We start from the raw sequence: 23,864 nt of genomic DNA on the forward strand, positions 1-23,864 counted from the left end.
TTTCGTTTAAAAATAAAAATGTAGCAACAAAAATAATGTCTAATGAATAGAAATCATAAATCCAATACAATTTAACAGCAATTAATTAAAAGTTTAAGAAATTCTATTTCTATATCTAGATTCTATTTTTCCTTTACACTTTATAATGATATTTTTATGATTACATAATTACTTTTAAATGATCAAAATATGTCTAATCAATTGAATTCACACAAATTTAGCAATTTAATAATTTAGTTTTTTTTAATGATATGGTCCTATGAATTTTTTTTTTTTTTAAGAAATGTATTAATCTTTTAAAACGCAATTTTCTTTTTGGCAAATGTGCTGTTAAAATTCATACATGGAGGAAAAAATTGTGATTCCTTTTAAAAAAAACATTTATAATTCCACTTTATAAATTTGTCAATTCTATTTGTTTTGACTGGATTCTGTGATTTTTGTATTTGTTTTACACATCACGGAAATCCTTATGTATTATATATAAGGATTATATACATAAGGATTTCCGTGACGTGTAAAACAAGTACAAAAATCACATATATATATATATATATATATATATATATGTATATATAATATAATTTTTTATTTATTTTTTTTATTTTTTTTATGAAAACCAGTGCTATTTACTTTAATAATGTGTAAAATTAAAATCTTTTCTGCTGATGAGACCTGATGATCCCAAAAGCAGATGGGCGATACTTTGGCACATCCTCACGCTTTCATTCCTCACTCACACGTTCTGATTCTGCTTCAAGGACCTTTCTTGTTCTCAGTCAACAAGGCTTTTTCACAGGGATGCAGAGGAGGCAGCTTCATCTGCGTCATTGGAAATGTTGCATAATGCTGATTTTGATTGTGGCACGCTGAAGTGTTTTCATGCGTTCAGTTCAGGCCCAGACCAGAGCCATCCATCACACAGCGACCGCAGCGCTGAAATCAGCATTATTAACATCCTCTCACAAGCAGCCTCAAGAGAAAGGTGCTGGAAGACAGTTTTATTATATTACATTATAATAGAGTTATATTAGGAATAAAACCCTAATTATAATAATATCTTCCCTCTTCGGTTTGCTTTAGATGATAATGTATTTTGTATGGTTACATTTTGCTTTTTTGTTTAGTTTTTTGTTTTGTTTATTGCTTTTTAAATGTTAAACAACTAAAATATTTTCCCCTTTTAAATTAATGTTTTAAAAAAAAATCTTATTTTATAGGTATGATTGTTTTAATTTTTTTATAAAAAAAAATTGATAACAGAAATTATTAATTAGTATTATAATTATAGTTTTATAGTTAGTACTAACTGAATAATAAGTATTTCAAATGTAAAATTACAAATTATTTATTTTAAGTTTCTTACAACACATTTTTTTGAGATGTTAGAAAGAAGCTTTGACCATTACGATTTAGATATGTTTACATAAATAATGCAAACATTTATTCTGTTCAAAGCTGACTGAAAAAGTCCTTTCATTATTGGATATTTAACTACTTAATTAATGTTTTTATAATTGAGTAGCATTGGAAAACAGTCCTTGTTCTTGTCTTTCTCATATCTCAACATTTTACTCATTTTTCAAACTTGAAATGCATTGTATCTGCAGTATTTTTTCTGACCTGTGTAGTTTTTAATGCAATGCATTTGTAAACAAATATTGTTCCGGTCCAGTCCTGTGCCATCATGCATGAGATATTTGAGAGAAAGGAGGCTCCATCTGTTTTTGATGCTCACCAGCAGTGTGAAGAGCTCGGTGATCAAATCAGCCCTGACACATGTTTAACATCAGGAGGAATCGCTTCCCATTAAATCGTGGAAAGAATTACCCAAGTTTTACTTTGCAGTCCTTTGAGTTAACAACTCTGGCAAATGTTCCCGCAAACTGGACGGTTTCAGTTCTCAGTCTGTGATCTGTAGGGAACAAGTCACACATGTATGAGCTGTGATGCTGCTTATTCATCAGCAGAGAAATGTTTGTGTGGTCAGGTTTAAGACGCTCTATCCGGTCAGGTGCTTATAAATCACATCACATCACATCACAGACACTGAAACAAAACAGGTCAAATACAGAGATAAACAATGCGATTATATTTATTATTATTTTAATACTAGAAATATGTTGTTATTTACCATTTCATAGGTATGATTACATTTAGTTGTTTATTTTGCATAGCAAAAGTCTTTTGACTATGATTTGTTACTATAAATATATTGCACTTTACAAAATCGCATACATTTTTATTTAAAACTTATGATGCAGATGAACCCTTATTTAATGCATTATTTACTCAAAATACACAAAATAAAGCGAATATAAATAATATAATGCAAATAATCCATTATCTGATGCAATATTTATTACAAATTCACCACACACTATTTGAAAAACAGCAAATAGGTTTTAATTTAATGACAAGGCTGTTCATATTTTTTGGTATTGCAACATTTCAGTTAATTGGCTAAACAGGTACAGTTATCAGAAAAGACATGCATCTTAAAATGCACATTTGCATAATTATATAGCAGTAGCTATAATGATTTATCCAAAGTTGTTTCTGTGTTTTCAGCTTGGAGATTAATACAGTGTCTAATTGAAAATGAGTTTTAATACCTTACGCACTACAGTAAACTTATTTTAAGGATATTGAAAGCATGTTTACTCATAAACAAGCTAAATGAACCGTGAATGTGCATGAATTGGGCCTTGTGTGACTTTAAATGATGATGCAGCTTCTTAGCAGATCACTCCTTTACTGCAGTTTGGCCTTTGCATGTTAGAAAATGAGAAATAGGTCACATTATCTCATCCGGTGCAATGTGAATCCAGCAAGTCAAGCGCGGCGTGTCGCATTACTCCGTTATCTGAGCTGTGGACAGATTGAATCTGAGCTGTAATCTTGCATCACATGCTCCAGCGCCGGGATGTGCTTCTCCATGTCAGATTTCACTCGCCCTTCATTGCCACTCTAATTACCATCCCAAACAAATCCAACACCATCACAACAGAGAAGCAGTCATGAGAATCAACTGTACGTCACAACCAAGCAGTGCTTTTAAAGAATGAAAGATGGGAAATGTTCAGCATTCACAGCACTTTTGACTAACAGGATATTCAATTAAGCGATTCATTAGGAGTGTAAATAGGGTCGGTTATGACTACATGTTGACCTTAACATGGGCTCCAGTGCCAAGCAAATCTCCCGCTGTGTTTGAAGGGAAAGCTTCTGCAGGAGAAGTCAAACATTCGTCTGTTTAGATGCACTGCTTTACACTGATCCTCATCTTCGTGAGGTCATCTTTGTGGCACATTAGGTTTTTGTGCACTGTTAATGTTTTTTCTCTTGCTGCTTGTCAACAATTCAAGCTAAGAAAGACTGCTTTCAGTGTGTATCACATGACAGGGTCATTTGATAAATGTAATTCAGTAATTGGTTTACAGTATAGAGCAGGCCGAGAAATGGACTTGGTTTATAAAAAATGTGTGAGAGATTAGTGATTTTCTTTTTTTAATCGATTGACAACACTAAAAAAGGTAAATATTGTGTAAAATGTGTATTTAATTTCACCAATGTTTCATTTAGCTTCAGTAAATTTAGTTATATTTTCATCTAAATAAAAATAAAATAAAAATGTGTTTGTAATGGTAGACAAAAAAAATGATTATTAGTTTTAAGTGTGCATTACTCTGCCCAGTTAGTACAAATGTTCATTCCATTGGTCTCGAATAAAAAAAAAAAAAAGGGAGGGGGTATTTAAAATATTCTCTAAAAAAAAAATATATATATATATATATATATATATATATATATATAATTGTGAATAAAGATTATTATTATTATTATTATGAGTAAATATGATGTAGATAGTTTACATAATTTCAGCTTGGTCTCATTTGGCATTAATAATTTATATTTATTTTATTATAAATTATCTTAATATTTATTTTAAAGAAATGTTGTTAATGGTAAACAGATTCTAGAAACATTTTATATAATTACTGTATAATTAACTGAGCATGGCACATAGCCATTAAATGTCCATTTATCTTCCAAAATTTCTATTTTCAAATTATTTATTTTTTGTAAATTATAAATATGCTAATAAATAAAACACACAATACTGAATAAATATATTGAGTAAATATTTTGTAATTTGTGTTTATTTAAATATGTAATTTGTGTGTAATTTCAGCAGTGTCTCATTTAGCATTTTTAAATATCAAATATAATATAATATAATATATTTTTATTTATTTACATTTTTATGGTGCATAAATTATAGGAATATTAGAATTAACTGAGCATGGCCAATTAATACAAATGTTCATTCCTCCGGTGTTAATTCCAAAATTTGTAATGTTTTAATTATTTGTAAATTTGTAAATTTTCAATATTCTCTAAAAATATTGTGTAAAACGTGTTTATTTAATTTGAGCATTGTCTCATTTGACATTAATAAATTGAATTATATTTAGTGTATTACATATAAAATAAAATGCTAAAATACAGTTTTTCGATGATAGATTTATTTATTGGATGTTGTATAGCTTGAATGATTATTATTGTTCTCATATAAAGGGCATTTTGCTGTGGTTTACAGGAACTATTCACGTGATAACAGATTTTTGGATGAGCATTTCCTTTATGGTTTTCTCATTCGAAGCTTCTCGCTTGAGCTTCCTGTTATGGGCTGTAATGGAAACGCGTCGAGTAAGTCCTGACAGAAAGCAGACTGATGCTGTCATGCGGCCGTCTGCATTTATCTGTGGGAATGAAGTGATTGTATCTTGTTGTAATGTATTTGTTTAGGCTCGAGGATGTTGTGTGGCGACACGATTGCTGCTTGAGTTCATTTCTCTGGCATCCTCCATTTAAAGGGACGCGTCCACTATCTGAATGTTAATATGCATTTTTCTTGGCTATAAATTGGTCTTTGTGAGTGCAATTATAAAATGCATTATAAAAAATAAATATTAAAATATAGGGGTTTTTTTTAAATAAAAAGATAAATAGGCTAAAAATATATACCTTTTTATAGCCCACAGTCATGAAAAACCTGGAAAATCTGTGAATAAAAAAAATAGCTTTGTTGGAGTCATTTCTGTGTCAGATTTAAAAATCAAGGACATTTTCTATAGAGAATTGATTTTTTTTCTTGGCTTTAACTTGGTCTTTGAGATTGCAATCTTATCCTGTATTCACATGCTTCAGTTATCCAGTAATCAAAGTGGGAAAGTTTTGGAAATTCATTGGTCGAAAGGCTTGGGTAGCCTCTGTAATAAAGATGTGCTCTGAGTGGATTTGGTTGAGAGCTTCTGCTTAAAGACTAAATGTAAGTGGTTGCTTTGGGGCAGAGAGACGCTCTTGTAATTTCGTTAATAACACTGATGCACCTCGTCTTGGCATGTGAAGAACAATTTTGAGTTCAAATTGACTTTCAGTTCCTCTCCCAGTTTTACTTCTCTAATTCTGCTTGGTAGACGCCACTCAGTGGTATTTAACTCCAAACCTTAATGAGCGGCCTCACGACATCAGTGGCCATCATAGAATTTTTTTTATAAATGGTCATAAAGTGCCTTAAGAATAAAGTGACCCAAAGTGGGGATAATTACGGGCTGGCTAATGATGAAGTGTTCCCACAGTCCTGACTGCTGCTGAGAAGCGTTCTCAGGCTTTCTCAGGTCAATCTAACCTGCTCATTGGCACCGTGTTCCTCTCACACCCTTTTTACCCTTTCAGCCAGAGCCAGCAGAGCTGCAGTTAGGAGCATCTGGTTTTGCCTTCAATGATTGCAGGTTATTACTTGGTCCACAAATGATTCATCAGACTTGTAGGATATTGTTGTATCTGAGAATGTAACTAGAGTGTCAGAAGAGTTATTTTCTTTGTGGTGTCATTAATGCTAGCTTTGTGTTCCTGTTGCTCAATTGGTAGAGCACTGTGCTATCAAGGTTGGAGGTTCGATTCCCCGGGAACACATGATGGGTAAAAATTGATAGCCTGATGCACTGTAAGTCGCTTTGGATAAAAGCGTCTGCTAAATGCATAAATTTAATTTAATTTAAATTTAATTTTACATTTATTTTAATTTAATTTATTTAATTTATATATAGGATATACTTGTCACCCAGCACTGTAGTTATAGCACATTTTTATTTAAATTCATTTATAATGTTATTTAACCAAGTATTAGAAAAATAATAATAATATTAAATAATTCTGTTTGATAATGTATGTAATTTTTTATTTTACAAACCAGTTTACAGGACATGCTTAGAAATGGGATAGTTGGGTCTTATGACTGGATGAGATGAAAGTAGCATTTACTCAACTGTTATTCATCTCAAAATGGGCAAATATCAACTGATCTATTATTATTATTATTAGTCCTAGTCATGTCAAGTCATACTTTAGGTATACTGATATTTTTAGACATTTTAGATATTTTTTGAGATAAATGAGTGATTATATATTGGACATTGGCCACTCAGCACTGTAGTTTTCAATAACTTGTATATATATTTTTTTTATAATTATATAATATTTTATTTAGTTAATTAGTTTATTATATATATATATATAGTTTGTTGCTCTTGTACTTTGCCTTGTACTTTTTTTATATACATGTACGAAAACACTTTACAGGACGGGCATAGAAATGGGTTAGTCGTGTTGTGACTCTGTGCTAGTGATTGTATCACTTTGCAAATTCGTCAGACAGGCCTTGTTCTGTAATCTTACCCATGTCATGCTATCACTTTTAATCCCACGATTAGTCTGTGGGCCACTTTCCAACCTTCTCCTGTGTCTTAAGGCAGAATTGCTTGTTTGTGTTTCAGTTTGGCTCTTTAATTGGAAAATTTCTGCCTATTTTGTTTTTAGTTTCCAAGCTTTTAATGTTCTATTGCACAGTTCAGACATTATGATGTCAAGCCATTATTATGTCTGAACTAGTCATCAATACCCATTTTCTCTTTTTCAGATGCAGCAGCTGTTCTATGAGAATTACGAGCCAAACAAAAAGGGCTACATCCGTGATCTCCACAACAGCAAGATCCACCGGGCCATAACCCTTCACCCCAACAAGAACCCGCCGTACCAGTATCGCCTGCACAGCTACATGTTGAGCCGCAAGATCGCGGAGCTGCGCCACCGCACCATCCAGCTCCACCGCGAGATTGTGCAGATGAGCCGCTACAGCAACACCGAGGTGAACAAGGAAGACCTCCAACTGGGCATGCCTCCGTCCTTCATGCGCTTTCATCCCCACCAACGGGAGGAGGTGCTAGAATGGGAGTTCCTCACGGGCAAGTACATTTTCTCGTCCTCAGATGGGCAGCCTCCACGTCGGGGCATCGACTCCTCGCAGAAGATGGCGCTGGACGACATCATCATGCAGGTTATGGAGATGATTAACGCCAATGCCAAGACACGAGGAAGAGTCATTGACTTCAAAGAGATCCAGTACGGATACCGAAGGGTCAACCCCATGTACGGGGCGGAGTACGTACTGGATCTGCTGCTGCTCTACAAGAAGCACAAGGGGAAGACCATGACGGTTCCTGTAAGGAGGCACGCCTATCTCCAACAGACCTTCAGTAAGATCCAGTTTTTGGAAGACGAGGAGATGGACGCCCGAGTCCTGGCTGCCAGGATCAACCAAGACTCAGACTCGCTGTCCTTCCTGTCCAACTCTCTCAAGATGCTCGTCCCATTCAAGCTAAGCAGCCAATCTGGCATCGAACAACACGAACCCAAAGAGAAGAAGATCAACATCCTTGTGCCCCTGGCGGGACGCTACGAGATATTTGTGCGCTTCATGGCCAACTTCGAGAAGATTTGCCTGATTCCCAATCAGAACGTCAAGTTGCTGATTCTGCTCTTTAGCACAGACAACAACACGGAGCGCATTAAGCAAATTGAGCTCATGAGGGAGTATCACATGAAGTATCCCAAAGCCGACATGGAGATCAAACCAGTTTCTGGACCCTTCTCCCGTGCTCTGGCCCTGGAGGTCGGCTCGGCCCACTTTACCAATGATTCCTTGCTCTTCTACTGTGACGTGGACTTACTGTTTACCCCCGACTTCTTGACCAGATGTCGTGGGAACACCATACTTGGGGAACAGACGTACTTTCCCATCATCTTCAGCCAGTATGACCCTAAGGTTGTCTATGCAGGCAAGGTGCCCAGCGACAACCACTACGTGTTCACATCCAAAACAGGCTTGTGGAGACACTACGGTTACGGGATTGTCTGCATCTACAAAGGAGACTTGGTCAAAGCGGGTGGCTTTGACATCTCCATCCAAGGCTGGGGACTGGAAGACGTGGACCTCTTTAACAAATTCGTCCAGTCCGGGATCAAGCTGTTCCGCAGCACGGACACCGGCATCGTGCACGTCCACCACCCTGTGGTTTGCGACCCAAACCTCGATCCCAAGCAGTACAAAATGTGCCTGGGATCCAAAGCATCCTCGCATGGCTCCACGCAGCAACTCGCGGAGCTGTGGTTGGAGAAGAACAACCACGGCTTCCAAAAGATCTCGAACTCTAATAACGATTCAGTGAGGACAGAATAGACCCGGCAAGTGCACACCCACCTGTCTGTCTTCCTCTCTATGGAGTTTTTTAACTACCTTATTTATTTTTTACTGAAAAGACGTCTGTGGATATATTTTGACATAAGAACTGGTTTTGTAAACTGTACAGGAGCAGCGCGACATCTTTAGACCCTGATCTGATCTTTTTTTTTTTAGCAGTGTAAGGATCATTGACGTAAGGAGATCTATTTTACCAATCCAATATTGAGCATTATATTTATGCCACCTCTCGTACAAACTGCTGTGTACCTCCCCTGAAAATGCATCGCGATGGTATCGGAGAGGGAGTTTGGACACGGACATGTGGTGTCTGGCAATTGGTAAATGTTTATCTGTGAATGTTTACAGAGAGCTATGAACAAGTGATTCATGCTTGGGAAAGGGGATCTATAAAATAACAATCTTAATTGTGACAATTAAGGGCCATTGATCAAAAGTTCCTAATTTTTTGGCTTTTTTTGGCTGTTTTTCCAGTTTATTTGTCTGGGGGAATCCATAATATGATTTTGATTTATTTTTATCGACTTCTGTGAATGAAACTGCTGGATGTAGATCTTTCCAACTCATTCCCACTGTCTAATTTATTGAACGTTCGGTCTCGTATGATATCGGGCTGAGGTTATGTATATTAGAGATCATATAACCATCTGAGTCATGAATAGTGTTTTTGTTCCTCTACATTTTCCTCTCTCTATCTTGAATTGCTTTGATTACCAAAGACTTTTTTGCACAGTTGCTGTAGGTGATTTTTTTTGTTCGAGCATGCTTGTGTATGTGTGCGTGTGTGGATGTCCGAATACAAAGTGGTGGAGCAGGAAAATATGAATTGTACTGTAGGATGGCTGTACTGATGACCAGATTTCTATTCTACATGGCTCTATGAACGTATGTCGACAACAAGCCACTTAGCAATCTATTTTCTTGTTTCATTCGATCAGAGTTCGTTTGCTCCTGTTTGTTATTTAAGTACAGGCCATTCTCATGTGATTGAGCCATGCACTCCACAGAGGGAATCAGCCTAAATTGCCGCCTCGCCTTCTAAAACGAGGACTGATCTCCCACAGTAGTCGGTTTCTTTCTTTTTTTGCATTCTTTTCTGGGGCATTTTCATACTTCAGTTCTCTGTTAGCCCCAATACAGCTGGGACAAAAGTTTTATATTTAATAAAATAGAAAATGTTTATCAAAATGCATCATGTTTTGATTTCTACATCCAAAATGTGCCATGCCTTAAGGTTTCATCTCATTTTGTTTACCTTTAAATTGCTTATCAGAGCATCCAAACACTTTCAAAGGAAAATTCCAGATTCAAGACGAGTTAAGATCTGTTGGTAACTGATGTTTACAGTAATGCACTGTGCCTCCGTGTATTGTTCTTTACAGAAATGTGTTATTGTGTAAAGTCAATTATCCTTTTAGCAGTTAAAACAGATTTTCAGTGCTTTAAACCAAAGTGATTTTTATGCAAGGATGAAACTTTATATACAATCATTTTCCCAGGGAATCTAATCGCTGAGCTCAGTTGAGCAGATTTGTGTAGTTCCTGTGTATTTTTCATCATATAAACAGTCCGTTGCTAGTGTCGTTGCCAGTATATTGTGAAACCTACCAGGTTTACTGGCTCTACATTATGACCAGACAGAACGATTGGATTTAACTTTGCTTAAAGAAGTTTAGTAAAGTCCTCACACAACTTAAGATTCAATGACTTCCGTTGTAGGATATTACAGTGTTTTGAAACAATGATATAGCTTAACTTACATTAAATCCTGAACATGAACTATTAAAAAAACAACTAGAGTATCTATTAAATCTCATGTGTTGCAAACTTTTTGACCCAGAGAGGATTTTCTTCCTGAAAATGCTAGTTAATTATCACATTGGACTAAAACTGAATTTGCTCAGACGGTATAATAACTTCCCAAATGTAGGTAATTTTTTTTACTTTTCTGGGGTGTTTTCCCCCCCAACCTTTTTACACTTGTGCTATTTCCCATTTAAAAATGATTGCATAAATCTCTCACTATGGTATGTTATTACCAATTATTGAACTTGTTTTCTTTCAATTAGCAGTTTTTTGTTTTTTTTACTTATAGTTTGCCTCATTGGTCTGTACCTATAAACCTCTGTTTATGAGTGAACTTGCCAAATGTATCTACAAATAATGCTTTTTTTCTCTCAAAATCTAAGGTGCATAAGATCAAATCGGTGAGAACTATAATCAATCAGTTCCAAAAGAGAGAAAAAAAACATGAAAATTAAAAGAAAATAAGCTGACAAAAAGATTGAAACCAAGAACTGGTAATAATATAGCATATTGACAAGCATTTTTTAAAATGCCAAACACTAAACCTGAAAATCCTTATTTAATTTAATTACCCAGAGTGAAATTACAGTACATTTAAAAAATGAAATTGTTTTTTTAAAGACCTGGTAGAAGAGTTCAGAAACGAGGAATTGGTGACTGAAAAACATTCCAGGTAATTAAAGGAGGCCCCAAAACTGCAATGGGCAACAAGCATCACCTTCATGAAATGTAAGTCTTCATGTGCACACACGTGTGGAGAAACTTCCCACGTAAGCAGAAGCCAAGACCTGAATCGATTCACCTTTCCTGCCATGGACCGTTGCTCAGTTTGCTACAAATAAGCTTTACCTTTTTCAAAATCAATGCCATCGAGATCTCATTCCATTCTGTTCCAAAACCTTGTATGCTGCCTACATGGATTGCATTTTTCATGTGCTTTCGGCATGAAACCTGTGCCAAAATATAGGCTGCATTATTATAAGATACCTTAAACTTACATTGCATGTATCTTAAATTAAATTAAACTTATTGAAAAATCAATGCAAGTTGGCAGATGAACAGAGAAGTGTTCGAAAATGTTTTTTGACATTTGCTTTTTGAGTTGATACTCTGTCATTATAGGTTTCTTCATACAAGAATGTCCCGTTGTGATTCTGAGGACTGAAACGGTCTCTTTTCAGGTCTGTGGTGCCTCAGTAGGCAGTGAGCAGCTCACTGGGTTTTAGAACGGAGCCCATGTCTCTACCATTTTCCTCAAATGTTCCTGCCCTGAGAGTGGATTCTAATCTGCCCTGTGGTTTTCTTTTTTCCTGCTTAAGTCTGAGTCACAGCACCTTTTGGGGACAGCCCTGTGCGGTTGTGCAATTCCCTTTATACAATACTATGATTCAGCAGGTATCTCTGCGTTTGACATGAGCCCCCCCCCCTCAATACACCCCTTTAAAATAACATTCCTTGTGTGTGAAACGGGGCACTTGAGGAATGAGCAGGTTTGGAGGTTTTGCTTGGAGTTCTTGTCTGTACTTGAATATCTGTGGTTTTCTTGGTGAGTAAGCTATGCTCATTTAAATACGTCTAGTTTCTTTCTCAACATTTGGCTAAATCCAACAGTAATGCCAACAAATTTGTTAGAATTTCAAAGAAATACACCCGAAGAGACCATGCATTTTCCATAACAAATACATACACACACATTTATTTATGTGTATATATAATGAAATCTTAAAAATCAATACATTAAGACAAAGTGATCAATGAAAAAAAATCTAATTCAGAATGAGTATAATAGTACGTATGTCATACTACAATAACACACACGCACACAAATATAATGTTAGTTATAAATGATTATAAAAATCTATGGTTTCTAAATAAATACTTGTTTATCTAGCAAACCAACATTCCTGTCTGTAACCCAGAGCCAAAACCATAATACACACTGATATTAGACCCAGATATTCAGTAGTGTTGTCAACATGGCTTTTTAATTTTTACACACCCCCAGTATTAAATACTTGGTTTCATTCTTGATTATAACCACAGAGGCTTTAACTTCTAAACAACCATTTAATCATTACAGAATCAATCAAAAGTAAGTCGTCAGCCACAACCATGCAAACCTCATATAACAGAGTTGCTGATGTTCTTTGGAGGAACGTCCTGACGTTACAGAGCTGATAATCTAATCTAATAAACTTTAGACTTCATGGAACCAACTCTTGCTTTGCAAATAAGTTTGTGTTTTGCATAGCAGTCGATGTGCTTATTGATAAGTACGATGGAAACAAACATGTCAGGACCAAAACTGAATGCCCTCTTTGTTAGGTTGCCATCTCTCTTTTATTTTTTCATGAACGTGAATTTGCATCCTGAAGGAAAGATTTGCTGCTGACCAGTGTGAAACTGAGAGCTGAATCCGGATTAATAATGGTGGCTGGATGAACAGCATGCAGTTGGTTTTAATGTGTCATCACCTGGCTTTCAAAAAGACCAAGTATTACCCAGCCATGATTTTTCCTGGCATCTTGCTGCCAGCTTTTGGCGTGAATCTCTCTTGCTTGGCTTATTGAGGTGGATTTGTTTAAAAGAACAACTAAATTACTGGTTTCTGAAGTCTTTCACTGACGCAACTGGTTCTGATCTGTATCAAACCAAGAGATTTCTTACTTTGGACTGGTTCTAGCTCCTCACACATCCTCTTTTCCACTTCTAAATTGCCTAAAATGTCCAGGTTTTGGCTTTGTTTTCCTATTGTTTTCATACTTGCTGAAGGTAATGACTGAAAAGTACTTTGACCAATAGCGTGCAGGCATTGTACATAATTATTGTATTACAGTCTCACTGTTGTTTACACTGTAATTATTACTCCATTAATTTCTACATATGAAAGACATTTTCCACCATGGAATAAATAAATGTATAAATATATAATGATAATAATAAATTAAATAATTTACCCTCACGATTCAAACATATAAACTCACACTTCTAAAAATAAAAAAAATAAAAAAATTTTGAGACAAATTCCGAATACTTACTCTGCAATTTTATTTTGCAATTTTTTATTTACTTTTTTTATTGTGACCTCACAATTCTGGCCATTTCTCATAATTGCGAATTTAAATCTCCATCTCTATCGAGATTTGCAAGTTTATGCAATAAACGCGCATATTCTTAAACTCATGAGATAAAAAGTCGCAAATATGTGTTTAATTTGTTTATTTTTATTTTTTCCAGTTTGACTCATTCAGTTTGTTCTTTCGCGAACATAAAAGGAGGGTTTTTAATCATACTGACAGAATAATCAGCAAATCACAGCATGCCGAAAACAGTTATTTCCTTAGCAGATCATTACATTTTGTGATTGTTTTTTTAAGTTTTACATTAATTTGTAATCATTTTCTACTTTTATGTGTTCAAATGTAAATAAGTAGGCTATAATGTGCAAGTAGCTTAATAAAGTTTCTAAAAGAATATACAGAATATCTAAAATTAGAATATATCAAATAAAAATATAACTATCAAATGTGTTTTCATGTGTTTAATGTTATTTTTAGTTTTTGAGTGGTTTTTCCTCATCATCTTGAATAGTGATAAAACGTTAGTTCAATTTTTGTTTTGTGATTTTTTTTTTTTTTCAACATTTTTTTTTTCAAATATATTTACATTTTTATCCAACTATTTTCTCATATACATGTTTACACACACATATTTTTTTTTGTCAGATTATAAATATATTACAAAATTAGTATTGTCAAATGAAATGTAATTCGTAAACTGTACGCTCATCATAAATAGTGATAAAATGTGATTTTTTTTTATTAACATTTCTTTGTGATTGTTTAACATACTTCCCATTGACAATATTCAAATGCAAAAGTAAATGATAAAAAAAGACCAAGCTACAGTATAGTCCAAGTTTTGTCGAGTCATATGTGTGAGACAGAGATTTAAAATTCACTCGGCGTTCACTTATGAGAAGTCATAAAGGTTTTGAATGGCACTATAGATTGAGTAAAGCACAGGGTTTGAATTCTGGGAGATTCGGCATTAGGACTTGGGTTGAGAATGAACAGGAAATGTTTCACACAGAGACACTCAAAAGTGCTGATTCGCAGGAGCTTAAAGCCACATAAAGCACATCTTTGCATTTCCTTGGCCAGGAACAATGGCGGTGTTGTTTGCTGGGATAATGTGGGGGAAGTTTGGCTGGCACACGGACGGCCGGCCGGCCGCTTCATGGATGCTAATCACCTTCCCAAAAACCCACGGCAGATGCTGTCAAAGAGTTCATGCTTGTCTTGGTAGCATGAAGCTTTTTAATGTTGTTTTCTCTATCCCGAGAGATTATACAGCACATTTCACCAGAACAAAACATTACGAGGAAGATTGTGCAGCATTTAGTGGAAAATAAATACAAATCAAACCTGACAAAGAACCAACTGAAGGGAAAAACTGCTTTGAGAAAATGATTTTATATGGGTATCATCAATGCACTGACAAAATGCTGCCTATTTCCTCTCGGAACAATATTATAGACAAATAAAGGGAGAGTTTACAGAATTTAATTTTTTTTAAATATTATTATTAATATTTTTTTAAACAACCATGAAAATACTGGTTTGAAAAACAAATGTTTGTCTGTAAATATGAACAGTTTTCCTATGCAACATATTCAGTAACTTGTCAGAAATAGACGTCTAAATCAGGGATGGACAACTAGTGAAGATCTCCTTTATACCAACGTCCTCACACCTTTTACACTGTTTTACTCAATTTCCGTCTTACTGAATGAAATCAAAGTATAATGAATGCAACAATAATAAAAAATAAATTATTAACTATAAAACTTAATGTAAAAAATGTAAAGAAGCAAATGCATCGTCTGTTAATTTGCAACAAACTGGTCTGAATCATGAACCATGTTTCTAAATGCATAGTTATAAATCACAAAAATGCAGTTTGCTAATTTTAGATTTTAGGATAGAAATAAATAGTTAAAATGCAAATATACACACACACAAAATATGGGCCACCAGTTGCCCATCCCAGATCCAGAAGAAAACCCACTGTCTTCAATCACTAGTTACACAACTGCAGTCACACAGGCCATGAATATATTAAAGAACACTTAAAAAGCTTATCAGCCGTGTTAATGTGAAACACATGTTTGTAATTGCTCCGATATCTGCGTCCAATCGATTCGTGCTGGGGGTCCGTCTGTGGGGAAGTGTTGATTAAGACTCGATTGTTTGCATGTGTGGCATGTTTCTGAAGTTTCTCAGAGGAGATGTGAGCTTGCGTAATGGTCTCTGTTTGTGGTTGTGTGTGCCAGAAAACACCAAGAAAACCCAGCTTTTCCATGGAACTGATTCATGCCAAATGAACCCTGACGTGAAGCAGAGGGGGTTGTGTTACACCCTGAAGGGGTTCAAGTAGGAATTATTTGCTTTTTCAGTTCAAATTTGGAAATTAACCTCTCAATGTAATTCTGGTTTCACAATGAAGTAGCTCTCACTATAGAAATAAAGTTTCTTTAGGTTCCATGAAGAATCTTTAACATTCAGGAAACCTTTCAAATGCAGAAAGATTATTAAAATGTTCTTTACAATAAGAAAAATGTTCTTTTAAAGAAACAGTTCACCCAAAAAATGTAAATTTGTCTAAAGTCTGCTCACCCTCAGGTCATCCCAGATGTAGAGGAGTTTGTTTCTTCATCAGATTTGGAGAAATGCAGCATTACATCTCTTGCTCACCAGTGAGTGGGTCATCTGCAGTGGATGGGTGCCGTCAGGATGAGAGTCCAAACAGCTAAAGAGATAAAAACATCACAATAATCCACGAGTAATACACACCCCTCCAGTCCATCAGTTAACATCTTGATAAGTGAAAACCTGCATGTTTGTAAGAAACAAATCCATCATTAAGATTTAAAAAAAATTAAAACTCTTGCTTCTGGTCCAAATAGGATTCTATAAACCAATGTCCGCTTACATCAAAATCCACCAGCATACAGTCCTTTGTTTAGAGTTGTTTTCTCTTGTTAACGCTGCTTCATTTGTGCATATTTCTCTCCCAAGTCAGACGTGACGACTTTTTCTCTGGAGAAAGCAATATTATGGATAGACGTCTTCTATTTTAGCAGTGGACTGAAGTTAAAACACTTTAATGATAGATTTATGACTTTTCACTTCGCAAGACATTATCTGATGGACTGGAGTGGTGTGGATTACTTTTGAATTATTGTGATGTTTTTATAAGATGTTTGGTCTCTCATTCTGACGGCACCCATTCACCGGTGAGCAAGTGATGAAATGCTACAATTCTCCAAATCTGATGAAGAAACAATCTTCTCTACATACTGGATGGCCTGAGAGTGAGTAATCTTTCGGTTAATTTGCATTTTTGGTGAACTATTAGTTTTAATGATTTCTGGAAGGTTCTATCTATGGCATTGTTGTGAAAACCCCTATATTTTTAGGAGTGCAGTAAAAGCGGCTGACTGGCTGCCACCTGGTCTCCATTACTGCCCTGTTCAGATCCTTTACCCCCTCTCAGCACGTCCCGATCCCCGCAGGCCTCTGCTAATGCTCGACAGTGAGAAAAACCACTGCGCTGCAGTTATACCACAGAAAAGAGCAGTGGAAAATGCGCTGAGTGAAGGGAATGGTAATGAGTTTTCCGCTGCAGTGGCAGGTCAGTGGGGAAGTGGGACTCCAGCCGGCAGGAATCACCGCATTCAGGAAGTTTTGCTTTTGATGCTAATGGATCAGATGGTAGAGTAATGGAATGAACATCAAATGTTGTCAATCTCAGTCACTTGGTGAGATGGAAACGACGGGACTATTAGCTGCGGTAGCTGGATGGAGATTTGAACTGGAATTACTCAGAACTTGATTTGGTTTAAGAATCTGATATTGGATTTTAGCTTCGTGATACTTTATAAGGCTTTTTACTTTTAAATAATTCTTCATTATAGTATATAATATCTACCAATTTTGTTAAAATTGGAAATGTACAATGTTTCACACTTCTGAAAGTGGGTTACAACTGTTTTTTAGCCATTAGTTAAGAGCCCAGTTTCAAAATTGTGGGGCCAAACAATGTTTTGATAGCTTATGAATATTTAATGATGTTAGCATTCTTTGTAAAAATCATTAAACTACCCTTCAAAGTTTTCGGGTTTTTAAAGGAAACATAATATTTAAATCCAGCAGGGACGCATTGAATTGCCCAAAAATTATTGATTTGCTACAAAAAATAAATAAATAAAAATAAGAAATAATTTCAAATAAATGCTGTTCTTTTAAACTTTCCATTCATTAAAGAATCCTGAAAATATAAATGTATTGCAGTTTACACAAAAACATGAACTCTGCATATCCGAATGATTTCTGAAGGATCATGTGACACTGAAGACTGGAGGAATGAAAAATCAGCAGTGCATCACAGAAATAAAATACATTTAAAAAAATAAAAAAAATTTAATTGTAAAATGTAATAATTTTACTGTATTTCTAAACAGATAAATGCAGCCTTGGTGAGCATGAGAGATGTCTTTCAAAATAATTTAAATAATCTTACAGACTTAAAAATATTGAACATTTATAAAATCAAAGTTGACAATTTCTGTCCTAAATTTCTGCCAATTTCTGTCCATTTAAGACAAATGAAGACACCCGTTTTGATATATTTGTGGCGAAATTGACTTGTTATTAACGCATGTCACATGTTGCACTTGTCCAACCAATGTTTTTAACAAACTATGCAAATAAGCATATAAAATAAATAAAATTGTACCCCAAAAGTTTGTAGAGCTTCACAGTGGTGTACACAACTTCAGAGACATCATCCCAAATCTTGACCTACTACATGGACAGAAATGCATTAACGGACCCTCGCCTTCATCCCAGAAACCCCCCAAACTACTTGACCAGCTCTATAACTGTAATTAAACTAACATACTGTCATTTACACCAGCACTCTAATGTAAAATGACTAATTACATACGTTTAAAGTCTCAGATTGGTCTTACTACAGCTTCACCAGTTCTTAAGTCGCTGCTTCAGCAAAACATCTCATATTTATATCATCACAATATAAGTAAAGCATCACGATGCATGAGTGAGGTCTACAAATACAGCACTTACGCCCCCTCGACCCATTTAAGCCATCTGTCCCATATCAAACCCCCCCAAAAATATAAACGCCGCCGCACTTTCAGGGATGTTTGGAGAGTTGATTAAGATTAATCGATTAATAGAACGAATTCAGCATGTCCGGTGTTGACTAAACCTCTGGCTCCGAATCCAGCGGCGTGTTTACAAAGAATTAGGCTCAATGTGCAGGAAAAGTCCCTCTCCAGATTCTTTTGTAATGTTACCAGAATTTTCCTGTAAACTGGTGCTGTGCTGATCTCAGTAACCGGTCTTGCTCTAACTTTGGATCGATGTCCAAAACTGTCAAAGAGTATCCTTACATTGTAATATTTACTGAATACAGGACGTTTACTAACCACATTACGTATTACATCATCTACCTTATTGAAGATTTGAATCTAGTAGTTCAGAATGAGTTTTACTGCAGGTTTGAAAAACCCTGTCTGACACCCTAAACCCATTCTGATCTTCTCTCCTTCGATCTATTAACACTTCCAATAGGTAAAACCATTTGTGCTATGTGTGCTGCAATTTATGATTATTAAAATCATATGATAACAAATCCCAGTTTGCAAAATCAAACCGGATAAAGTGTTGTTTTTATACAGGTAAAATACCGGAGGAAAATGACACCGGAAGCCGCGCACATACAAGTTACAAATGGCTGTGTGTGCTCTTATGTTAAAAATAAGGTTGATAGTTGAATATTATTGCAATAAGGAGATTAGTTTGACACACTCATGTCTGATAATAATTCCTGATCCTAACATTGAAACATGCATTTTCATTGAAGCTGATTTCAATATGTTTTGTGAAAAGCGCTGTACTGATCAAGTAAATAAAGATAAAAGATAAGATAAAATATACTTTAATAAATAAAATGAACAGATGAAGATTTATACATTTTGTTTCTGTAAGACACACTCATAACACTCGACATGGATCACAACCGCATCACCATCAATTCAACTCATTTCTGATGTTTCAAGGCTAAATTTTAAGTGTTACAATTACAATTAATTTACTCTTATGCTTGAGCCTTGGGTATCAAAAAAATACAAGCAACATTGAGTAGTTCATATGACTCTTGCACTATATTTCATAATGATTTCATAAGATATTTGATGTTTGCTTTTTTTTTTTTTTGAGGAACAGAATGAACTTATTCACTGTTAATCATCCTCTCTACCATAAAACACATTGCGGCCTCAAGTTACGACAGGTTTGACTTTGACATCAGTGATGCCATTGTTTGTATTGTGAAAGATTGCAACACATCGGTTTCTTTTGAACTTTCCATTCTTCAGAAAAAAAGAAAAAGTAAGAAAAAAAAACATTTTCCAAAAATATCAGGCAGCACAACTGTTTTTAACATTGATAATAATAAATGTTTCTTGAACAGCAAATCAGCATATTAGAATGATTTCTGAAGGATCATGTGACACTGAAGACTTTAAATATACAACTATACTATATTAAAATGTAAATATTATAAAACATATTGCAGTTTTGGAAAACTGTCTCACCTCAGTCAAACATGATCATATCTGAAGGCTGCAGTGATTCATATGATCAGCGAGAATGTGATGGAAATCACCAAAGTGAGGCTTCCCTCCCGAGACACTCTCTTCTGTCAGCGGACTGCAACTGCTGTCAATCCAGATCCTGATGGAATTCCAGGTGTGTGTGTCTAAATCGGTCATCACAAATATACACTCACCTAAAGGATTATTAGGAACACCTGTTCAATTTCTCATTAATGCAATTATCTAATCAACCAATCACATGGCAGTTGCTTCAATGCATTTAGGGGTGTGGTCCTGGTCAAGACAATCTCCTGAACTCCAAACTGAATGTCAGAATGGGGTAGAAAGGTGATTTAAGCAATTTTGAGCGTGGCATGGTTGTTGGTGCCAGACGGGCTGGTCTGAGTATTTCACAATCTGCTCAGTTACTGGGATTTTCACGCACAACCATTTTTAGGGTTTACAAAGAATGGTGTGAAAAGGGAAAAACATCCAGTATGTGGCAGTCCTGTGGGCGAAAATGCCTTGTTGATGCTAGAGGTCAGAGGAGAATGGGCCGACTGATTCAAGCTGATAGAAGAGCAACTTTGACTGAAATAACCACTCGTTACAACCGAGCTATGCAGCAAAGCATTTGTGAAGCCACAACACGCACAACCTTGAGGCGATGGGCTACAACAGCAGAAGACCCCACCGGGTACCACTCATCTCCACTACAAATAGGAAAAAGAGGCTACAATTTGCACAAGCTCCCCAAAATTGGACAGTTGAAGACTGGAAAAATGTTGCCTGGTCTGATGAGTCTGGATTTCTGTTGAGACATTCAGATGCTAGAGTCAGAATTTGGCATAAACAGAATGAGAACATGGATCCATCATGCCTTGTTACCACTGTGCAGTCTGGTGGTGGTGGTGTAATGGTGTGGGGGATGTTTTCTTGGCACACTTTAGGCCCCTTAGTGCCAATTGGGCATTGTTTAAATGCCACGGCCTACCTGAGCAATGTTTCTGACCATGTCCATCCCTTTATGACCACCATGTACCCATCCACTGATGGCTACTTCCAGCAAGATAATGCACCATGTCACAAAGCTCGAATCATTTCAAACTGGTTTTCTTGAACATGACAATGAGTTCACTGAACTAAAATGGCCCCCACAGTCACCAGATCTCAACCAAATAGAGCATCTTTGGGATGTGGTGGAACAGGAGCTTCGTACACTGGATGTGCATCCCACAGATCCAGGTATCCTATCAATATGGGCCAACATTTCTAAAGAATGCTTTCTGCACCTTGTTGAATCAATGCCATGTAGAATTAAGGCAGTTCTGAAGGCGAAAGATGGTCAAGTATTAGTATGGTGTCCCTAATAATCCTTTAGGTGAGTGTACATGCATGACTGGTGAAAACTCCAGCATTTGTGTGTGTGCATCCTTTACCCCTCTAATCTCATGTGAATAACAACACATGCACATTTACAGTATACTGCCAACAATGCATGCCACTATGAGAATGTGCAATGCAACTGTTGCTTGTAAAGAGCTCAGGGCTTTTACTACATGAGTCATTTCCAGAGAAGTTTATGTTGTTATGCAATGCCAGCAGGCAAAAGCAACTGTAACCTCAAATCTCAGGTAGCACTGCATGCCTTGGCACATTCAAACACTGTGTGTTCTTTGAAGACATCTAAATGTCATTTGATATAGCTCAGATATTATAATTATGCATGGCTTTAGCCTCTTAAAACAAGCTTCTTTATTGGCATCTGACTCCATGATGTACCTTTAACATCCATGGAATCTGTGCATTCCGCAAAAGGTTTTTTTAAAAGGACTTTTAAAATGTTCTTCATACTAAGGATATAGTCTATTTCATAGTGTTCCCTGAAAAGTTCTTTGGGGAACAATTAATGGTTCTTCTAGAGATTATAATGCAAAGATGTTGCACTGCGATAACGAAAACAGGCCCTCATTAATCAGTCAGACTCAAAAAGTTAAATTCAAAGTTAACATCTCGCAATTCTTTTTCACCCTCCTTTCACAATTCTGACTTATTTTTTCTTGGAATTCAGAGTTTAGATCTTGCAGTTCTTTTTTTTTTTGTTTGGTTGGTTGTTTTTCCACCATGGAATAAAATGAAAAAAGGCAATTGTGACATATCTCACAATCCAGACTGTTCAGTTGCACACATTTAATAAAAAATGCAGTTGATCTATTTATCATGTTCAGAATATTTACAGTTCAATAACAACTTTGTACAGATGCAGCATGAGATTTAAACAGTTTATAATAAATAACATTCATCCAATAGAGATTAAACGCTTGGATATTATTTACAACAGCAAAGAGTCAGCATGCTGGTTTTCTCAAAACACTGAACAATCAGATCAAACCCTTCTGGATTCCTTACAAATCAGAGATTCCCATCACTCCAGCTGTGTGTGTTCAGAGCAGCATACTAGTTCTGCAGTATTTAGGATGTGCACTAGACACAGTACAACCTTCTGCATTTCCTAAAATGAGCAGAATAACATTGTGAGGAACGCTGCATCCCACAATGCAATGCGTTCAACTTAACCTTTCAATTCCAGTGTGATTTATGTGTGATGAATCATTATATGATCAGACAGCCAAATGTTAAAAGATTTTAAACAAAAAATGGATTGAAACTGTAAAACAATCATATTTTTTAAAGACTGACAGATGCCACATACTGAAAGTGACAAACATAGCCTACCAAGGCTAGAAGTATTCAGTATGCTCTTATTCCACTCTGTACAGAACCGCTTTGATTCACAACAACCATCAACCCGTGCTCTATAGTGCACAACTGTAGTAAAAATCCCATTCAATTTCTCCATAGGGAACTGATTTTTAATGATGAACTTATAAACCATTAACAACAGACCTACTATAAACGACAAGGTTGTTAATTAATGGAACATGCTTTTGTTGAAGCATTATTCCAACGTATCTTTAAAAGGTCATGTTTAACAGTGGACTTCCTGGTGAAAAACTACATTACCCATGATTCAGCAGAGAATGGCATCAAGCAAATTTGCAATAAAACACTTTCATATCCGTATATTCAAAATATTGCTTATTTATATGTTTTATTAAACTAACATTTTGGTGCACCTGCAATGGCCAGTTTCATGAGAATTTTACCAGCCATAAATATATTTTCCTGGAAATGGAACTGAATGTGCACTATTATTTTCTTTGCGATATAGTTTTGCGCAGTCAACAAATCGCATTCTCAGGCATCGATAGAATGAACAAAAAATATGATTTTCAATGTAATTTTTTTTTCTTTTCTTAAAATCCCTATGGGAAATGATGAATGGGAAAAATACTTCTGGAACCAATGCTGACGGGAACATTTCCACTCCATTGTGATCTCATTAAGTGGGCGGGGCTTCACAAGGCCTGCCGTTTCATTGGTCCTCGTCTCATTGCGTGTCACTTCTAAATCAAAACCCTTCATCCAAAGGCACATCTAGTTTACAGATTAACTTGAGACAAAGTGGATAGTCGGGTAACCAGCATCACACCTCATAAATCTCTCTCTTGGCATTTAAACACACAAACACATAAATACAAAAAAAAAAAAAAAAACATTAGTTTCGTTGAATTCTGATGCATTCTTGGTCCATGAATGTAAATGTACTCATATATCAGCAAACGTCCAAATGCCCAGGGCTGAATAAATATGTTCATGCATCCATTGCGTGTGGCATTCAATCGTTTGTGTTTATTTATGTGCATA

At 35.7% G+C, this 23,864-nt stretch overlaps 1 protein-coding gene across 1 annotated transcript in view; it reads left to right on the forward strand.

Annotated features, from left to right (window-relative positions):
- Positions 1 to 9,115, forward strand: part of LOC132101236 (chondroitin sulfate synthase 1-like) — a 71,834-nt gene extending 62,719 nt beyond the window's left edge. The window contains exon 3 of the mRNA XM_059506012.1: positions 6,986 to 9,115. Coding sequence (XP_059361995.1) covers positions 6,986 to 8,584 — 1,599 coding nt within the window. The 3' untranslated portion in view covers positions 8,585 to 9,115. The remainder of the gene's footprint in view (positions 1 to 6,985) is intronic.
- The last annotated feature ends 14,749 nt before the right edge of the window (positions 9,116 to 23,864 follow it).

This window comes from Carassius carassius, chromosome 2 (genome assembly GCF_963082965.1).
Source record: "Carassius carassius chromosome 2, fCarCar2.1, whole genome shotgun sequence".
NCBI classification, from domain to species: domain Eukaryota; kingdom Metazoa; phylum Chordata; class Actinopteri; order Cypriniformes; family Cyprinidae; genus Carassius; species Carassius carassius.